At 42.3% G+C, this 19,380-nt stretch overlaps 1 protein-coding gene across 2 annotated transcripts in view; it reads right to left on the bottom strand.

The window, feature by feature from the left end:
* Positions 1–3,311: 3,311 nt before the first annotated feature.
* The window catches only part of LARS1 (leucyl-tRNA synthetase 1), a 44,871-nt gene continuing 28,802 nt past the window's right edge, over positions 3,312–19,380 (bottom strand). For both annotated transcript variants that reach the window (XM_028717910.2, XM_028717909.2), the window contains exons 21-32: positions 19,033–19,090; positions 18,705–18,768; positions 17,584–17,767; positions 17,327–17,417; positions 16,143–16,283; positions 15,784–15,924; positions 15,581–15,691; positions 13,424–13,534; positions 10,711–10,815; positions 9,492–9,587; positions 7,829–7,961; positions 3,312–3,691 (exon numbers count right to left, since the gene is read on the bottom strand). In XM_028717910.2, coding sequence (XP_028573743.2) covers positions 3,486–3,691; positions 7,829–7,961; positions 9,492–9,587; positions 10,711–10,815; positions 13,424–13,534; positions 15,581–15,691; positions 15,784–15,924; positions 16,143–16,283; positions 17,327–17,417; positions 17,584–17,767; positions 18,705–18,768; positions 19,033–19,090 — 1,441 coding nt within the window. In that variant the 3' untranslated portion in view covers positions 3,312–3,485. The remainder of the gene's footprint in view (positions 3,692–7,828; positions 7,962–9,491; positions 9,588–10,710; positions 10,816–13,423; positions 13,535–15,580; positions 15,692–15,783; positions 15,925–16,142; positions 16,284–17,326; positions 17,418–17,583; positions 17,768–18,704; positions 18,769–19,032; positions 19,091–19,380) is intronic.

Here is a 19,380-nt window from a genome sequence, read left to right as displayed (position 1 = left end):
TATTGCAGGGGGGTTGACTCTTGGAGGTCCCTTCTAACTATATAGTTCCATGGAAAACAATTGAGGGCGTGAAATAGGGCTGGTGAGGGATGTGACCAAGGGCCAGGCGGAGAGACCCAGAGGTCCGCACTTGGCCCCTGCTCTAATCATTCACATTTTTAAAAGTTGCAAAGGCCAGTAATTGTTCTGTATGTTAAGGAAAACAAGCAAGCCATTTGGCAGTAGCACATATTGTTTGCTGTAAATATACCATGTCGACTGTTCCCACCGGCCACTGCACACCGCAGCTACACAACAGGAACGCGGTTTGCACTATGACCCGTTAATGACTTACAGAACAGCTCTTGAGCTGGCCTGGCCCCGGAGGAACTGGGAAAGAGAGAATCAGGAGTAACACAGGCTGCGCAGGAATGCTAATGCAAACAGAGAGGGACTGACACCATTCTGACAAGGTCAAACTTCAGAGCATCCAAAGGTGTAGACAGGCAGTAGTGGAGTGGTGGGTGGGGGGCAGAGACAGTGCAGGAGTCTAATTAGATATACTGTATTTTTCTGTGTATGTTTTTTGCTAAAAAAAAATATAGTAAAAAATTGGGGGTCATCTTATACACAGATGGTGAATGCATACGGGTTCAGGTGTGGGTGGCTGGGCTCAGGCTCTTGAAATATGGCAACCCTAAACTTGGCAACCCTATTTTAAAATATTGATTTAATTTTGGGTTCAAAAAAATAGGGTGTCTTATACATGGGGGCATCTTATACACTGAAAAAAGCAGTAATTTTCACAGCCACAATTGTACATATTGTAATACCTGTGGCTACTAGGTTAGCACATTGCCACCCTTTCCCTCCTTTTAAAAGTATTTCCCTCCCTTGCAGACAGCATCATCTGCAAAACAATGGTGCTGCTGCCTGTTGGTTCCCTTGGCTGGGTTGACAATCTGTGCTGCCTTTCTCCGAGTTTTATGTGTGCCAACAGGGGACCTGGGCCAAGGCCACCTCTGTTTCTGCCAGCTCTCTCAAGCCACAGGGCGCAGTTAGCCTTCTGCCCTGGCTGTAATTTGTTCTCCCTCCACAGTTTGGGCTCCTCTTGCCGCAAAGGCAGGCATTCAGCAGACAGCATAATTGCAGAGTTAGAACTGCTCATTTTCGTGCTGGCATGCTATAGTTAGAGAGATGCTGGGAGGCAGCCTGGCTGGCTGCAGAGAGCATGATCAAAGTATTGAAAAGAGGAGAAAAGAGAGGATGTAGCCTTTACCCACTCGTCTCCTTTTTTTTGGAGTAGGAAAAAGGAACTGGTTAGTAAGTAACTTAGATGCCTGCTGCGCTTCTGAGGATGGAAGATCAATGAATCAACAGACCCACAAAGGCAAAGAAGTGGGCTTGCCTTGCAATGGCAAACAATGGGAAAGCATCTTCTGATGGGGTGCACATAATCCTACTTTAACCTTTCCTCCTCTTGGTGTACTATGTTGACTCCCAAGGAGTTGACATAAAAGAAAAGGCAAAGCAAGATTTTCCTAGGTATGAGGAATTTTGTTTTTGTAGGAAGACTGTAGGGTGCGATTCCGAGTATCCACCTTCAAACATTCAAACAATTTCTGGAAGCAGGAAATAAACTCCCAATTCAAGAAGTGTTTGTGAAAAGCATTTTACGTTGATTCCAAATCAGACATTTTGGTAGATGAACATCATGGTTTGTTACACCGGCTTTTATCTGTGATGTTGACTACCACATGCATTTTTTCTTACAAAGGCATTCTTTAGAATGGCTTCTGAGCTTTTGGAGAAAGTTCCAACTTTTGTTTTCAAACCAACTCCGCTTCCCAAGCTGCAGCACACCAGTTGTCACTGTGGTAGAGTTAAAACACCATCAATCAATCATCTTCTTCTAGGTGCTTTTGCCTTGCAAGGTGATGCAGGTGGAATTTAGGGAGAGTAATACCAACCCAGATCAGACCTGGGATTGATAACATTAAGTGCCAGGTTAAAATGAAAGTATGCACCACAATTAGTGTTTTGAGTCTTATTTGTTTTCAGCACAGTTTTTGCCACTGCCGGCGATAAGTATTTTACTTGTACAACTTATTGGTAAAATTGTACGATGCTTTGGAAATAGGAAAAGTACCCCATTTAAGTAAAATAAAACTGAAACATGTTCTTGTGAAATGCCCAACTTTACCTTCATCACCTCCCCTTTCTAACACACTAATATCACAGTACCACCATAGAACCAGGTCAGCACTGTAGACTGAATGCAGTGGAGACCGTGCCTTGCTAGAGTTATCCAGCTATGGAACAGCTTGGTCAGACACAGCTTCCCATCCTCAGTTATAGAGTTGGAAAGAGTAGACAGGTAGTTGATGGGATTTATGGTGCCGTACAGGGATGAGGGGGACGCGGGTGGCGCTGTGGGTAAAAGCCTCAGCGCCTAGGGCTTGCCGATCGAAAGGTCGGCGGTTCGAATCCCCGCGGCGGGGTGCGCTCCCGTTGTTTGGTCCCAGCGCCTGCCAACCTAGCAGTTCGAAAGCACCCCCGGGTGCAAGTAGATAAATAGGGACCGCTTACTAGCGGGAAGGTAAACGGCGTTCCGTGTGCTGCGCTGGCTCGCCAGATGCAGCTTGTCACGCTGGCCACGTGACCCGGAAGTGTCTCCAGACAGCGCTGGCCCCCGGCCTCTTGAGTGAGATGGGCGCACAACCCCAGAGTCTGTCAAGACTGGCCCGTACAGGCAGGGGTACCTTTACCTTTACCTTACAGGGATGAGGAACTGCTGACCCAGGGAGCACAATAGACCCATGGAGCCTTTTCATCTAGCCCATGACTTCCCTTTGATCCCAACTCCTCCTGAGCCTTGCTACAGTTTCCTCTTCTGCCACAGCAGTTGTGCATGCCTCACTTAGTCACCAGAAGGGACTCCCCCCAACCCACCCACTACTGCAAAAAAGGGCCAGAGAACAAGAGAGGGATGGATCTGGTGCAAGAACAAAGTGATGAAGTCAAGGGTGGAAAACACAAGCAGTGGAATGGCTCCTCAGAAATTGCTGCCTCTCCAGACTGCTCTCCTTCCTCTACCTTTTTTTTTTTTTTTAATAAAGTAGGCTGCTGAGGAAATGCAACCACATGCATGTATGGCTCCACCATCTTTCAACTCTGAATATTCCAACGTGAACACCAGAAGTCTATCACAGCCCTAAGATGTTCGTATTGCACACTCTTTTGTGTGTCATTTTTCATGCATTTTTAAAAAGGTGTTTCTGAACTGTCTTGATTTAGGTCAGTGAGATTATTTTCAAAAGAAAGTCACAGGGGATGGAAAATATATTTATTATACCACATTTAAAAATGAAGGACCCTGATCTACATGCAAGATTAAGTTTCCTTCAACTCCCCAAGCAAGAAATTAAATTTGTTGTGGTCCACTAGATCGCTTGAAAGCTGTTCGTGTTGTTTAAAAGATTCATAACCCAGCTCAGTGCAAAAATCTAATTAATGATATAGACTAGCGTATCCCCAATATCTGTTGTTCGTCCATTCTCAGTGAGACGAACCCGCTTTTCAGCAAGGTCTATGTGAAAGACAGCTTGATCTAAAATGGGAGATTTCTCAGCATCTTCTTTACCGAGCACAGGAACACGGCGTGGGCCCAGGAGAGGGTCATCAAAACGCATTAGTTTCACTTTGGAAAGATCTGGAGGGCGGGCGGGAGAGAGAGAATACACTTGTAAGACATGTGCATTTTTATACAACAATACAAATCACAAGGCAGTTCAGGCAAGGTACCTAGCAAGGAGAGAGCATTAGCTTGGGTTGCTGAAACTCTAACTGCCCCAATTGCTTAAATAGCGCCTTGTCAGATGTTTACAAGCTGTTGTGCAGGCCATTTGCCTCAAAGGCTACAGAAGCCCTTAATAACCAAGGCTTAATTAAAAGGCAGTGTGGGTTCAAGAATATCCAACATGAATGCACTGACACTGAGGTATGCCTCAGCATAAAAAGTGAGCAAACACTTCCAACGGAGGGATACATAAAGACCTCCAATTTCCCTCCTGCAACAGCAGGACAGAAACACTGAGAGGTGTGTCTAATTTTATGGGTGTTTTAATATGAGGTTGAATAAATTTACTATGTAAAGTTTTGTGTTTTAACTCGGTACAAAGCAAAATGGCTTACAGAAACTTTTCAGTAGCTTTCCTTCATGCAAATTATGATCCCAGAGAAACATCAGCTACTTCCTTAGCATTGTGCCCTCTATCTATTAATACTGCAGTTTTAAATTAGCTGTTCAGAGACCTGCGGCCATTCACTTGGGCAAGAAAGAGGAAGAATGGCTCTAGAGAAAAAAGCCAAAGGTGTCCTCCCAGTTCACCCTGAACAAATGAACTATGTAATTTCCTCTTTTCTACTGCAATCAGGCCTGATGCCAGTGGTTGACCAGGATGGGTTCTGGCCACGGGCACCAGGGCTCACCAGCCCAACCTGCTGCCCACTCACTCACCCCTGGATCTGTGTGGCAGGCTATGGGCACCATTCACAAACCAACCTTGGCTTCCAGCCAGGGGAGCAGGGGCAGGGAGCCCATTGGAAGTCTGGCAACAGCTCTAACTGCAATTTTAAGTTATACACCCTTGCAGTTTCCAGTTATACGCCATTCTTTTTCAGGCATGACTAACAGCCAAAGAGGCATAGAAGTAAAAAAAAGGGGTGGTGGTCAAGAGGACGTTAATAAAATCCAGAGGAATTAAATAAAAAATGTATGGAGATGTTTCCCCGGAGAACCAAGTAGTTTACAGTATACTCTCCATCTCATATCTTACTTCCTCCCCAACAACCCTTCTTTATCGCTCATTCCTCTCTTTTATGTCAGAAATATTCAACATAAAAGGGAGGGAGGAACATCGCCTGCACAGAATTGTGAGAGGAAAGATGGTTAAAACTAGAAAATGTTTTAATACAAGCAGAAATGTTGTCTCGGTTTTGTTATTAGAGGCAACTGCTTTTTAAAAAAGAAGTCCTTTAAATAAGTTCAAACGATTTCTCAGTAAGAACTGCGAAGCAGAACTTTCCTAATGAGCCAGCTATTTTAGTCTGCCTAAGTTGCTGCTCTTTCACCACTAGCTTTTATCAGATAATCTTTTCAAGTGCCTGCCTAACAGTGACATCTTCTGGAAACAACGATTTGGAAGAATTACTGATTTACTCTCAATTGCTTTTCATTCACTTCAAACAATCAGGTTGTGCATCTCTAGTAATTGCCTGCCCGAGCCTGAAATGTGCAGTACTCCATTTTTGCTTTGCAAGACAAGTTATAGACTTCTTCCTCTCAGCTCTTTTCTGAAAACACAACTTCACACTGTAATATAAAAATTGTCTCTCTTCCTAGGATCAAAACACACAAGCCGCCAAAGTGATGAGGAAATAAATTATACGACGTGAAAAGTTTGGACCAAGACATAATTCCCTCACAATTGCTGGAATCAGCAAAGCCAGCAAGCAAACAGGAAATTGTCTCTGCTTTTTAAAGAAATTCTGTCAGTTCTGTTCAGCAGAGCAACCTGAACTTCAGGCTTAATGCCTTGCTTTCCTCTAAACAGTTTAATTAGAAGGGCGGAATGCCTGCAAAATAAGGCCATTAGCAACTGGATAACAGGAAGGAACTCAACGTGTTCTAATTTGAGGACACACTTGAGAATGTAAACAGAAGTCACCTCAAAGTACACCTTCTGTAAAAGCTGCTCACTCCTGGGGTTGTATCTAAAGTGCAGCTGAGTAACGCATTCCATCAGTACAAGGATTTCCACTTTTGCTGCAGGCTTCTCCCCAAATCTGTTCTAGGTGCTTCTCCAACACTCTGGAGCAGATTTGGGGAAGGTGCAGGGTGCATGCAGGGAAGGAGGGGGAAAGCCCTGCTGTGCACTGACACCTTAACTGGATAACGCCCCCGGTTAGCAACTAAGCTTGCTAGAAAACCATTTAGACAAGAGGTACAGGGGGTGAGGAGGAATGCACAAACGTTGCTCATCCACACAGTTTTTTACCACCTCTAATCACTCAGGAGGGCAAGGTTGGCCCTGGAGACCACAGCTGCAGAACCCTGTTAACATTTACTCCCCACCCCCAGCAACTCCCATTGCAAACAAAAATAATCCTTGAGTCACCAAACTCTTTCTCCCAGGAGGTTTGTCAAAGCCCGAGCATCTTTCAGAAACAATGGAAAACAATTTTGTTTTGGTCAACAGCATTTGATGGCGCAGACTGAAGCCAGCATGCGGGTTTTCTGTGAGCATATTAGTTAGATCTGACAATTAAGATTTTCAGTCTGAATTTTAAAACAAAGTCACCAAATTTAAGGTTTAGAATTAAAGAAGGTTATAGTGAAAATTGAAAATGGCACCAAAGGAACATCAAGAGTAAATAATCTCAGGAACTTTGAGACACAGAATTTGTAACATTTTATATTTTTAAACACAAACAATTTTTACAAATTTGTTTTCAGCCTTAACTGACAAATAAATAATTTGTTGAAGCTAACTTCTATATCACAAGAAAGAGAGAGATATTTTTTCACAGCAGCTATGGATGTCAAATCTGGCTCTTGAGTGAGAATGTGCATTTGCTTTAATGCCTTTATGCTACAAGTCATTACTGCTGGTGAACCCTAAGTGCTTTCAGGGAGATGGAGCTAATACTTACCACCTCTAACACTGTATAGTTTGAAATTTAAGACTTGAAAATAATGTGGCTCATGCATTAAGAAAGTGTGAGTTGAGTGGGAGTGGGTGGCTCAGGGGACTTGAAATGGATTAATGCATCTTTCACATTTAAGTTGCAGGATCAGGCCTGCAATAAGCGAACATTAGCTGGTGGAGAGGGGGCTGACTTCAGATCTGGAGGGAGGGAGGGAGGGATAAGTAGGCTCAGAAATCCCCAGGTGAGCACAATTGTCCTGTGAAGTTCTGGCTCAGGCTCATAATGGCCTTGGCTGTGGCTCCAACCCTATCCCAGAAATTCTGGGTTCCTGCTGCAGCAGCATTCCAGAGCAAAATGGGGGCTCTGGTACCAGATGCATATACCTGCTCCCCAACATGAAGCTCCTCCTGCTGCAACAGACACTGTGAGGCTAGTTTCACGAAAAGGGATAAAGATGATCATGGTGGGCTATGCTAAGGCTGTGCTGCCAGTGAGGTTACTTAAGAGTATGAGGGGGCCAGAGTCTTGGCATGAGCTCAAAAATAATACAATTTAGTCTCTTTTTAGTTAGAAAATCATTGCCGAGTCCATCCTGATTCAACATCTTCACTAACAGTAATTGATCATTGCTATCAACAGGCATATCTACAAGAAATGAATCTTGGGCTCTGCTCCAGATTCCGGACAACTCCAAGAGGAAGGAATGACTCAAGGCAAGCTGATCCCACAGGGATCTTCTCACCACAGGGGGACGCAGCTAACAATCTGGTCATTGTTCAAACCATTACTGATACCATAATAAAGGTAGCGTCTATAAAATCATGTACAGTGTATACACAATTGGTGCTCTTTTCTAACCAGCAAACCTCCTGTAAGAATCACTGTATCAAAGGCCTCTTTTGGTAGCATCTGACAAATCTTAGATTGACAAGATTGTAAAGTGTGTTGCACACAAACAGTGCCACAGAAAACCAATACAAATAGTAGCAAGTGAACAGAGGCCTGATTTTATACTTAGAACCATGTGAGACATCCAGTGAGTAAGAAAACACATTTTTGACAATCAGCATTTACTGGATAAGCTGCTTTGTAGGAGTTTTAACATCTAGCTGGCTGAATTATTTGACCTAAATTTTACCTTTGATTCCTCTGTCCATCTTCATCAAGCGCCTGATTATTGCATCTCGGCCATCTCCTTGCCTGACCTCTATTTTTGTAGAAAAGTGGCCATTTGCTGGTTGAGGATTCACCAGAAAAACAGACACACCAGGCTATAAGAAAAACAAGAGGTAGAAGGTGGGAAAATGTCAAATATCCAACCTGATGGTAGAGACTTGTTACCATGTATCTTGGATCACAACTTGCCAATATGGCTTACTTCCACCTGTACAAAATGATATATAGAAGCCTAAGCATTTCAGCTGCAGTTGATACTCTTATGTATACAGATGTCTCCCCACTTACATAGGGGTTACGTTCCAGGGTACCACACATTTATGTGAAATTGCATATGGTGGAGGAAACCATCTAAAAAGTCTGTAAACACCCTCTAAACCTCATAGAATTGCAGCTGTAAAGGCTCCTGGGATTGCTAGCCATTTTCCCACTCTTTTCATGCCATTTTTGCGGTTTCCCCACTCTTTTCAGGCCGTTTTTGTCCCTCTGTGCCTTTTTGAAGTTTAAGTCTTTTTAAAAATTATATCCGGAAGTCGCACATATACATGGTGGCACGAGAGTTGAATATGCGCAAGTAGGGGGATTCATTTGTGTGTGTTTTAATGTATTTGTTACATTTTTATCCCACTTTTTCTCCAAGAATCTCAGAGTAGAATTCATTGTTCTCCTCCACACATTTTATCCTCATGATCAGCTTGTGAAGTCACTAAAGCAATAGCGACTGGCCAAAAATCACCTCCCGTTACCTTAGGGAGCTGAGCTTGGAGCCCTGTCCATTTGCTGAAGGGCTACACCTCAGTGGCAGAGAATCTGCCTTGAATGCAGAAGGCCCTGGATTCAATCGTTTGTACGTTCCCACCAGGGAAAAGGAAAATATTTCTACACACACTCCCCTCTCCATCCCCCAGCCCAAGGGCATATTCCAGCCAGCCAAAGGCACCCAGGGAGGCTGCTGCCTGTGGATGGGAGTGTGGCCTGGGAAGAGTCTCAAGGACTAAACCAAAAGGCCTGGCAGGCTGCACTCACTCACTGCATGTCAAAATAGCAGGCTTTTCATGCATCAAGCTATGCATAAAACAGTCCCCAGTCTAGCATCAAGAAATGGAATCCAAGGATTGGAGCTTAGTCTCAGTGGTTCCTAATGAGTTCTATGGGTAGAATTAACAGGGTGCAACCTTAGATACCACTGAGAAGTGGAGAAAGGACTGGTGCTCTTACCAGACATTACTGGCAGGTCTAGCCCCCATCCTTCAGTGATGCATCTTAGACTTTTCTCTCAGATACATGGACAGTTTCCAATGCCTCATGCAGGGCACAATAAAGTACAGTGGTACCTCGAGCTACAAACACCTCAGGTTACAAACGCTTCAGGTTACAAACTCCGCTAACCTGGAAGAGTTACCTCAAGTTGAGAACTTTGGCCCAGGATGAGAACGGAAATTGTTTGCCAGCGGCACAGTGGCAACAAGAGGTCCCATTAGTGAAAGCACGCCTCTAGTTAAGAACAGTTTCAGGTTAAGAAAGGACCTCCAGAACGAATTAAGTTCGTAACTAGAGGTACCACTGTAGTTAAGTGGGGAACAAAGTCTCAGAAATCAGTGAAGGAAGTAGGCTTGCAAACTTACTTCTACTCTGAATGCGCAGAATGGTTTTCCAGGACAACAATCTTCTTTGATTTTCTCATCTCCCTCAGAAGAAAACTTCAATTCTATATGTTCCAGCTATGGAGGAAGAAGGAGGAAAGTTCAAAACATTGGTGGTGCAGGGGGTGATAGTACAGCAATCACAGGAGTATGCCAACATATAATTCTCTTGAAGCACATTCATGTATTTCTTTGTAGCAATGAAGATTCTAAAGAAAGATACTGCTGACGGCAAGTTGTGCCCAAGACTGGCCCAAATCAGGCACTTCCCATTACACAAATTTATCTCCAAGCAACTGACAGCAGCTCTGACTTACAGCTAGATGCTGTTAGATATACCCTAAAAGGTTGGCTACAAATCCATTCAATGATGATGATGGTGTTTAGAGGATATATCTTGAATAAATTCTCCACTAAAATGGTCGAGAATTTCCAAACCATCTTCCTACCTTAAGAGAAAATCGAGCTAACTGGGGACAATAGTAAAAAGTAGTAAGATGTTAAGACAGAGAGAGAGAGAGAGAGAGAGAGAGAGAGAGAGAGAAGCTGGCTACATTTGATAAAAGCTCTCCTTTCCACTGAAGGTCAATAATACTGAATATAGAAATCCAATTTAGGGTGCTCTTGGTCACTAAAATCTGGAGAGCCTCTTGGCACCTTAAAGACCAAAAAATAAATATTATGGCATATGTCTGTACAGGTTTATGCCATAATAAATTTGTTATCTTTGAAGTGCCACAAAACTTTAGGTTCTTTTTTTACTGAATACTTCCAACATTCAAACTATCAAGCAGGATTGGACTCAGATACAAAAAATGATTACCAACGTAATCTCATAATTCTATTAGGGACTTCCCACCCCACACACGACTTGTAAGCTAATCCACTGATAAATAATTTCTGCAAGCTTAACAATTAAATGTGCATGAGCAACCTTACACCAAAAAAGACATATACAGTGGTACCTCGGGTTACATCCGCTTCAGGTTACATACGCTTCAGGTTAAGAACAGAAATCGTGCTCCGGCGGCAGCAGGAGGCCCCATTAGCTAAAGTGGTGCTTCAGGTTAAGAACAGTTTCAGGTTAAGTACGGACCTCCAGAACGAATTAAGTACTTAACCCGAGGTACCACTGTATAGACATTCAGTGTGTATTCAAGCTCTTTTGACTTGAGCCATTAACTCCTTGACAAATGCTCACCTCCAAGGAATTTGTCAGGTAGACTATATTCTCCAGGAGTACAGCCCGTTCATCAAACTCCAGCTCCAGATCAAGAACACGTGGCCCTTTCTTCTCCAGATTCTCCTGTGATGCCAAAAATATGGAAAGCATATATTTTAAATTGGGTCATCTCTGTGAAACCTGAATAGTGCAGCTGAGCAAGCCCAAGACAGAAAACATCTGACAAAAATTCATTGCATACAGCAAATGGGTCTAAAGCTCCTAGCAAAATTTACAGTTTTTAATTAATTAAATACAGTTCCCGCCTCTAAACAGGAAAGAATCTAAAGCTTTAGCATTTAAATGACAATAGTAGTTTTATGTCAGAAATTTTGAAACATACGTAACAATCTTGTCTTCTTGCACACCCAGGCTGTGTGTATTCAGCAAGCTGCCATTCTATTCCTTTACACCAAGATGTCCAACAGGACTGAGCTTGAAGGCCAAATTGCAGGCCATAGAATCTTTTGTCCCCTGTGCAGGCAGAATGCACCCACTGTGAGCCAACTGTACAAAGAGGTTGCCACAAAAAGCAACATCACTAAAATGTGGCTCATGAGCTATGTGAGAACATCTGGAGGTGACTGCATGTATCACTGCTCTCCTCCTCACGTCTGTGATTTGGGCAGCCAATAAACATTGTGGAGCAACTGACCCCCCCAAAACACACACACACACACACACACACACACACACACAATATCTAGCCTGGCAAGAAACAAAGATCTACACTGTCCAAGAAATCGCCCAAAGAGCAGTCACAAATCTGTATGTTGTCCAATAACAATGCCAAAGAGTCCTGCACTATGCTTTGAAGCAACTGATTGTCAGCACCGCAGAAGTCCGGCAGGTGTGCAGGTCTTAAGAAGCACTTGTGAAGCATCCCTGATTATTGGGACTTCAGAAGCCTCTTTTTACCTGCCCACCTGATGTCATATAAGATGTCAGGTGATTGGGCAGGTGGGTGAAGCTTGACCAAAATTGCAAGGCGAGTCAAATGGGAAGGCTTGCAGGCTAGAGGCAACTGAGATAGAAACCTCCACATATAATCTCGTCTCAGTCCAAACACTACAGCTCTCGCAAAATTCCAGAAATGCATACCAAGAACAATCTGCTGGAGTTAGATTACTGCTACATCAAGTATGCAGAGTATTCTTTCTGCTACTACCAATGTGTTTGACAGGAAGGTGTACATGAGAAAGCAATTTTGTTGAATTGGAACAGTGTGCTGGATTTGTTACCTTGGCTAAAGAAAGCACACATTGATAAAGAGAATAAGCAACAGCTGTCTTCCCTTTCTACTGTCGTTCTGCAAGCTAGGTGCTTCAGCAAAAAAAAAAAAAAATGTGCCTAGCATTTATTTAGCGTGGCAAGGCTGACTGTGCCTCTAAACAAACCTACCAAACACACACACACACACACACACACGGAGAGAGAGAGAGAGAGAGAGAGAGAGAGAGAGAGAGAGAAACCAAAGTACCATTGGGGCTACAATTTAAGTAGTAAAAAACCCCACCCCACTCTTTTCTAAAAGTCATGACACATTCTTCTTTTTGATCACTACCCCATATATATATATATATATATATATATATATATATGGTTAATCATACTTCTGTGAATTTAGTACTCATTAAATTCAGTATCCTTACATCACCCTATGAACCATCTTCTCATTCTAATTTTGTTCTACAGCCATGGGCCACAGGAATTGACATTATTGATTTACATAAACCTATACACCACCTTCTAGTCAGAGCATTTTTAGGTGGTTTACAAAAAAGCTATTAAAGCAATTGCATTAAACCATCATGACTGTTTTAAAGTAACAATATAACAACACCCACTGCAGCCAGCAACAATTATCAGCACAATATCAAGGCTCAGAAAATGCTTGGGCAATGACCATGTGTGTCATTATTACTTAACAGTTGTTATTTAAGTGCATCAGTTAAATCCTCCTGGCATTTTAGTCTACTCTGACTAACTGATAATGCAGGGAGATTTTAAATGTGGCCAATAAGCTCTGTTTTTAAAGTCATGCTTTCTCCTCCAGTTATCAAATGTATTTCTTAATGTCTCTCTCTTTTTCTTTTCTCAGGAGAAATCTTGCTGCATTCAAGTTGTGATCCCAAGCTACAGAACAAAATGCAAGTCTTTGCTATAACCAGGAGCCCAAGGTAGTTACTTCCAAATTTAACTGGTAACAATGAAGTGGGTTTTTAAGTCCTAGGCTCTTTGTTCCAGCTTCCATGAACAGGAGAGGGAGGCATATTTTTTTCCCTTAAACCCTCCTCCCTTTGTACACCCCAGCAATCCTTGTGCACAAAACATGCTCAAGAGGGCTGGGGCACCCTATGGAAGGAGAGAATTTGCTAAAATTGCCCCCCCCCCCCTTTCTATTCGCAGAACCCTCCCCTGGAATGAAGAGCCTTCTGTGAGTGAAGGAACATAATTGGACACAAGCCAATGTGACCACCAATTTCATTACCCTTTTTGGTTCAAATTTTCAAGGGATGAAATTTTACTACTATTAAATTTATATACTGCCCTTCATCCATAGATCTCAGGGCAGTTCACAACAGAAAAATACAAAATAAAAACAAGATTTAAAAAAGATAAAATACACAATAAAAACAAAAAACAGAAACAAACCAATAACCCCCCTCCCATAAGCTGCAGGAAGACTGACCTTGATCATAGCAACAAAAGGCATAACCCTTTTCATGTATTTCTTCAGTTCTGTCAAGGAGTTGAGTTCAGTGGCAATTATTTTATTGTCTGGTAGTTGTCCTCCATTGGTCTATAACAAAAACACATACGAGATCCTTTTTTAAAAAATAAAATAAAATCCAATTAAACCACTGCATGGCAGTTCTCGTTTATGTAGCAAGCACATATAGCCTTCATTTAAGTTTACCCCAGATGCCTAAAACTTTCCCTCCTTGAAGATCTTAATACTGTGATACATTCCCATGGAGGTGGGGGAGAATTTTTTTCTCTTCAGCATCCTTCTAACTTCCCTTTCAAAAACTGCTTTTTAGAAAGTTATTCTAATCAATAGAGAAAACAACACAGCCGCAAATCTTTATTTGGCAAGTCTTTCTTTGTATGTGTGGCTTCACCCTAAACATCATGCCCAGCCCAAATCATTTAGAAAAATCTATGAGCTCAGTCCTTCACAAGCTGCAATCTACCACGCAGCACACAGCAGTGCCGTCGTGTCGTGGCCCACAAAGAGCACAGTAAGCCTCTTGTTTGTACTGGCTTCTAGAACTATAAAAACAGGATCAAGAGAGAGGCAGGTTTATTGAGCAACCTGATAGCTCCTAATACATGGGCTTCTTTGGGCTTGGCGGGCCCTAAGGTATGCTAGGATCCATGCTTGGAGATATGTCTGCTTCCACTGCAGGAGAAAGGAATTTCAGGCATCTGTTTCTCTCACTTTCTCTGCTACCACTTTCACACCACTGCATTTTTCATGTGCCACATGCAAAGAACTGCAGGGTGGTGTCGTGGTTACAGCATTGGACCAGGGAAACCCTTGGGCAAACTTCCATGGAGCCACAAAGCTGCTGGGTGGCCATAGATCATTTTCTCTGACCCTAACCTATCTCACAGGGTTATTAAAAGAATAAAGAAGGGTGGGGTGGAGAGAGAAACATTACATGCTGTCAGCACCAGTGTCCCAACCTCTCCCCAAGTTCACACTACAATTTAACTTCATCGATAGGAGCCCCAAAGTAAATGGGAAAGTACAATTCATTCTGCCTTGTTAGTAAGATCCATATTCTTTCTGTTCAATATGGATTGATGGCAGTGGACACCAAGTTACAAAGACATGCTTGTTCCTAATTAGAAGGAAATTAATTTAACCACATTACTGCAGTTTGAAAAGACACAGCGAATCCACAAATCAACTCTGATACTTAGCTGTTCTGCTTGAGTGCTGCTGTTGTTCTTGTGCCACAAGAGTTAAAGGATCAGTTCCAGAAGCTTAAGAATTCAGGGACTGCAGCTTTTCAAGTCGGATTTCTTAGTGTTATGCAAGTTTTAAGGCAGAAGAATTTATTGTGCTCTAGTATATTTCTTACAAAGCCAGAGAATTATCATACTCACCAAAGACTAGAGTGGAGCTCAAAGCTCCTTGCCTAACAAGGAAGTTACACTCGTCTGAACACAGCCAGTATTGCTGCAGCAGAACAGGCACTTAAATAAGCAGCTAACTAAGCTTTGCATTTGGCAAAAGATTAAGGATAACAAAGCTGAGCCCATTTTCAAATGAACTCCATTTCCAAAACATCACTAGAAATGATATCATACAGCAAACATAATCACGCACCCAAAAAGGACATTACGACCAAACTGCAATACCTGCAAAATCTTATTAAAACACTGGAAACGCTTATTTCCCCCTTAGATTCAATAACTTGATACCAAGTTAGTTTTATTTTCAGGAGAGACAGAGAGAAGAAAGTGACGAGAGAAGCAAATAGTAAAGTAAAATGGGGAGATAGCTGAGATTCTTGTTTTCTTTCTTACTGGCTTTAACAAATTACTGTTACTGTGTACTGTTTCTTATATTGCTCTGCTGGGTTTACTACAGTTATTATTGGAATGTAAGCCACCTTGCAGACCAGGCATAGGCAGATGTTTTGGGACTACAACTCCCATCATCCCTAGCTAACAGGACCAGTGGTCAGGGATGATGGGAGTTGTAGTCCCAAAACATCTGGAGGGTCGAGTTTGCCTATGCCTGTTGCAGACAGTCTGGTGGAATGGCAGGATGGAAAACCGTTCAATAAGCCAACAAGCAAGCAATGGGAGGGCATTTAGGTAGGATGATCACCTGATAATGCTTGCGCAGAACAGACAACGTAGTGTGCTGCCATGGGGGGTAGTTCTTGGCCACGTAAATGGTACAGTGGGATGGTTTCTGGGGTGCTTCTTTGTTGCCTTTCTAGAAAACAAAAGGAGACCTTTCTCATCAGACGGAATGATTCTTCATAACCATGTAGGAACAGCCGGGGCGGGGGAGGCATAGGCCTTTACCTTTCCTTTAGCTGGTGCCATGTAGTTTTTGAGGCGCAGACGGAGTTCGTGAGCTACTTCTGTGAGGTACTGGGAAGAACGGATCAGGATTTCATCCACAGGGCCAGGTACAGGCCAGGAAGCTTTCATGATGGAGTCAGTCTTTAAATTTGAGTTAACAACAGACACTGGGATTAGAAGAGAGGAACAGTTCTTACCTTCCTTGTTCCAACATAATGACGAAGTCTAACAGGGCCATACAAAGGCTATGGATTGTGCTTGGTTTGCAGAACTGCTGATATTTAGCTGAGATACAATCACAAAGAGGGAAAATGTGACGACTGCAAAGCGGTTCCCTAGAGATAAATAAACAGCCATACCTTGCCCAGCAATGCCCAAATATGTTCACACACATGAGGGCAGACTGGAGCCAACAGGAGAGTCTGAGATTCGATAAACTGGAGCACCAAGTCCCTGTGCATTCCTTCGATAGCTAGTTCACGGTACTTGTCTTTTGCTGCCTGAAAGAGAGCCAGCACAAGCACCGTAAAAACAGTCTAACTGTCATGGAAAAGCATTGCATAAAAGCCAATCTCCTTGCTTTAATATGTCCTTAAAACATAAACTACTTATAATCCTATAATGGATTATTAAAAGGACCATATTTTTTATTTTAAAAAAAACCTGCTGGGATTAGGACCAAATGAAATTCTGCCAGTGGGACATTATATAGCTTTACATTATTATGGCTCTTAAAAAAGACATCTATCGGCACAGACATAAAAGTCAAGGATAACTGTAACTGTATATTAGGCACTATCATTCTGAATGGCCCACATAAAAAGCTACCATTAAGTAGTAAGGAAAAAAAGAGGCAATAAATATGATAGATTATTATGCACATAGTTCAGCCAGCCGAACCACACTCCTGAAAGTCAGCTGCGTAAAGGAGTCAGAGCAATTCATTATTAAGCAAAGCAATATGCTGCTGCAGATATTTTGGAGAGTTGCTGACACCTTATGGACTAAAGTGAAAAACATCCTGCTTTTTAATGGCAGAAGGAATACATTTTCTGATCCATCCATCCTTGATTAAAATTAAGTTTGCTAAAAGAAGAGAGAGATAAAGGAAACAATTTTTTCTTTAATTATTGGCCCTCCCGCTTTACTGCCTGCCAATGACTGTAAATCTCTGGTTGTCAGAAGGGAAATAACATCCTGTGGAAGTATAATGCTTAACAAAGACTATTGGCTACAGGAATATGAATTTTATGTCTTTCTACCTACCCTTCTAGCATAATGCTAAATCTGTGCTGCACAACATAGCAAAAGCAGACCGGCCACTGTGGGAGAGGTCTTAGTATAGTGTTGAATTGTGTGCAGGTTAAATCCCTGGCATCTCCCACTAAAGGGTCAGAAGGAGCAGAGCCAAGTAAAACTATTATTCTAGCAGGCAGCAAAATTTCAAACCAACTGCTTTACCACCAACTGTTATTGCATTCTTTAAATGTATTTTAAGTTTCAAACTTTTAAAATCCTGTGCTACAGAAAGTGGACAGCCTACCTGAAATTCAAAAAAGCCTGTTTTCAGAGCTTCCTTAAACATCATCTTCTCATAGTTTTGATCTGTTTTCATGATGCCTGCACTCATTTCACTGGGCAGGGCATGGAGGAAGAGAAGAACAGAGAAAGTTATAGTTAGATCGAAATAAAAGAGAAGTGCCAACATGCATGAATCTGTGATTTAACATGATTATACAGAACAGTCCCGGGGAATCCACATTTTTTTCTGAGCTAGAAAGTTGGTCTTGTTCATGGTACCTGGCAAAAACTCTGTCGTTGAAGGTGGTGGCAGGCCCACTTCTCAAACTGTCCCAGTTAGCAAGTATTTCCTTCACCCACTCGACCCAGTTGTACAGGCGGAGGATGCCAGCATCTGCCATGGCTTCCACAAAGTTTGCATCTTCAACAGTATCACCTGCATCAGCCAATGCCAGCCGCATGCCTAGAAGGAAACCAAGTCAGTGTTAGAACATCAGGTGCCCTGTAAAAAGGACAGTACAGCCTGACTCCCAACTACTTTTCCACATCAATATCTGAGAACATTGTTAAAAACATCATAGACAGCATCACTGCAACTCTTCATTGAAATTACATTTCAGAAGGCAACTACAACAGTTAGAAAGATTTTCAGTGGGGAAGAACATGCTTAAAGAATAGCACTGACAAACTTTTTGAAGTTCTCATGCATTGGCATGTCCTTCCTGTCATGACCTCCCAATATGCAACCTGAAAAGGTTGATCAGCTGGAGCTCCTGTTTTCCATGGACAGCAGGGGTGAGGAACTGGATCTAGCTGGCGGGCCAGATCAAAAGCTCCTCCCTGCCATGCCACTTTGACAGGTGGGTGGAGCTGGGCACCTATTAATCAGTCCATTTATTAATGGGCAGTCAATTTCAAAGGAAAAATCAAGAGCACACTCTTAATTGTGCTTCCAATTCCTGCTCCGGTTTGTAATCCAGCTTGAATTCAAACTCCTTCTGTAGCCACAGCTCCAAATATCACTAGTTGCATTTCTGATTCTTTCTTTCCAGACGCAATCTGGCTCATTTTGAATTTGGTGCCTTTTTCAATAGCTCTGGGTTGACACAAAAAAAGGTTAAATTAAAAATTTACACTAGTAGCTGGAAATGAAGAACCAGTGTGCCCCCTATCCTTGTTTTCCAATTTGGCTGAGGCTTACCAGCCCCACATCTAGTGTCATATGATGTCATGTGATGGACAGATGGGTGTGGTTTGGGCCAAATGGGGAGGATGTCTGACACACATTTATGTGCTTCATTTTAAACCATAAGATGATTATTATGCCACTGGTTATAGTATAACCTGGCCAATAGTTTTAGCAGATTTTTTTTCAATGACAAGCTAATATGCCTTCTTACCATCAGCAGAAAACTTATCCAGAGCTTCGCACAGAGTGAGGAAGTTGCCTGTAGATTTAGACATCTGTGGGATAGGAATGTCAAACAGAGGCGGGTTACAGGAAATCTATCCACTGCCTGATGAGAAAAGTTAAGCAATGTGCTATCCATGAGAACAATAATAAAACTGAACTCCCCTAAAACACACACCAACACTCACACGTAGACATTTTTATATTCATTTCATTCTAACCCTCATTCACTCTACCCAAATAAAGATTTCTGCCTGGTTTTCAGTGTTGAGATCTGTCAGTCCTAACCATCACAAAAGTATAAACAAATAAAGTACCTTCTCTGAATTTAGGAGGAGATGCCCGTTTGCTCTTACAGATACTGGCCATTTTTCTCTGCATTAGAAGACATACATGAAAAAGATTCTTTTATTTTTCTTAAACTTTTAAAGGCCCTCCCAGAAGCAGAGCCACAGGGATGACAAGATTCTTCAAGGGAAAAGAAATGCAGGACATGCACTATGTCTTTGCTCAAAGGCAATGGATGTGTTAAGGTGCAAAAAGCAAATACAGCATGCATATATGTCAATGAAATGCAATGTTAACAGAACCAATGGAATGTAAGAACCAGCTCCTGTCTCCTAGATCACATGGATTCAACTATCCTGGTTAATAGGACTGACACT

Source organism: Podarcis muralis, chromosome 2 (genome assembly GCF_964188315.1).
Source record: "Podarcis muralis chromosome 2, rPodMur119.hap1.1, whole genome shotgun sequence".
NCBI lineage: Eukaryota > Metazoa > Chordata > Lepidosauria > Squamata > Lacertidae > Podarcis > Podarcis muralis.
Note: the sequence above shows the minus strand (reverse complement) of the source record. Positions and strands in the feature narration are given on the sequence as shown.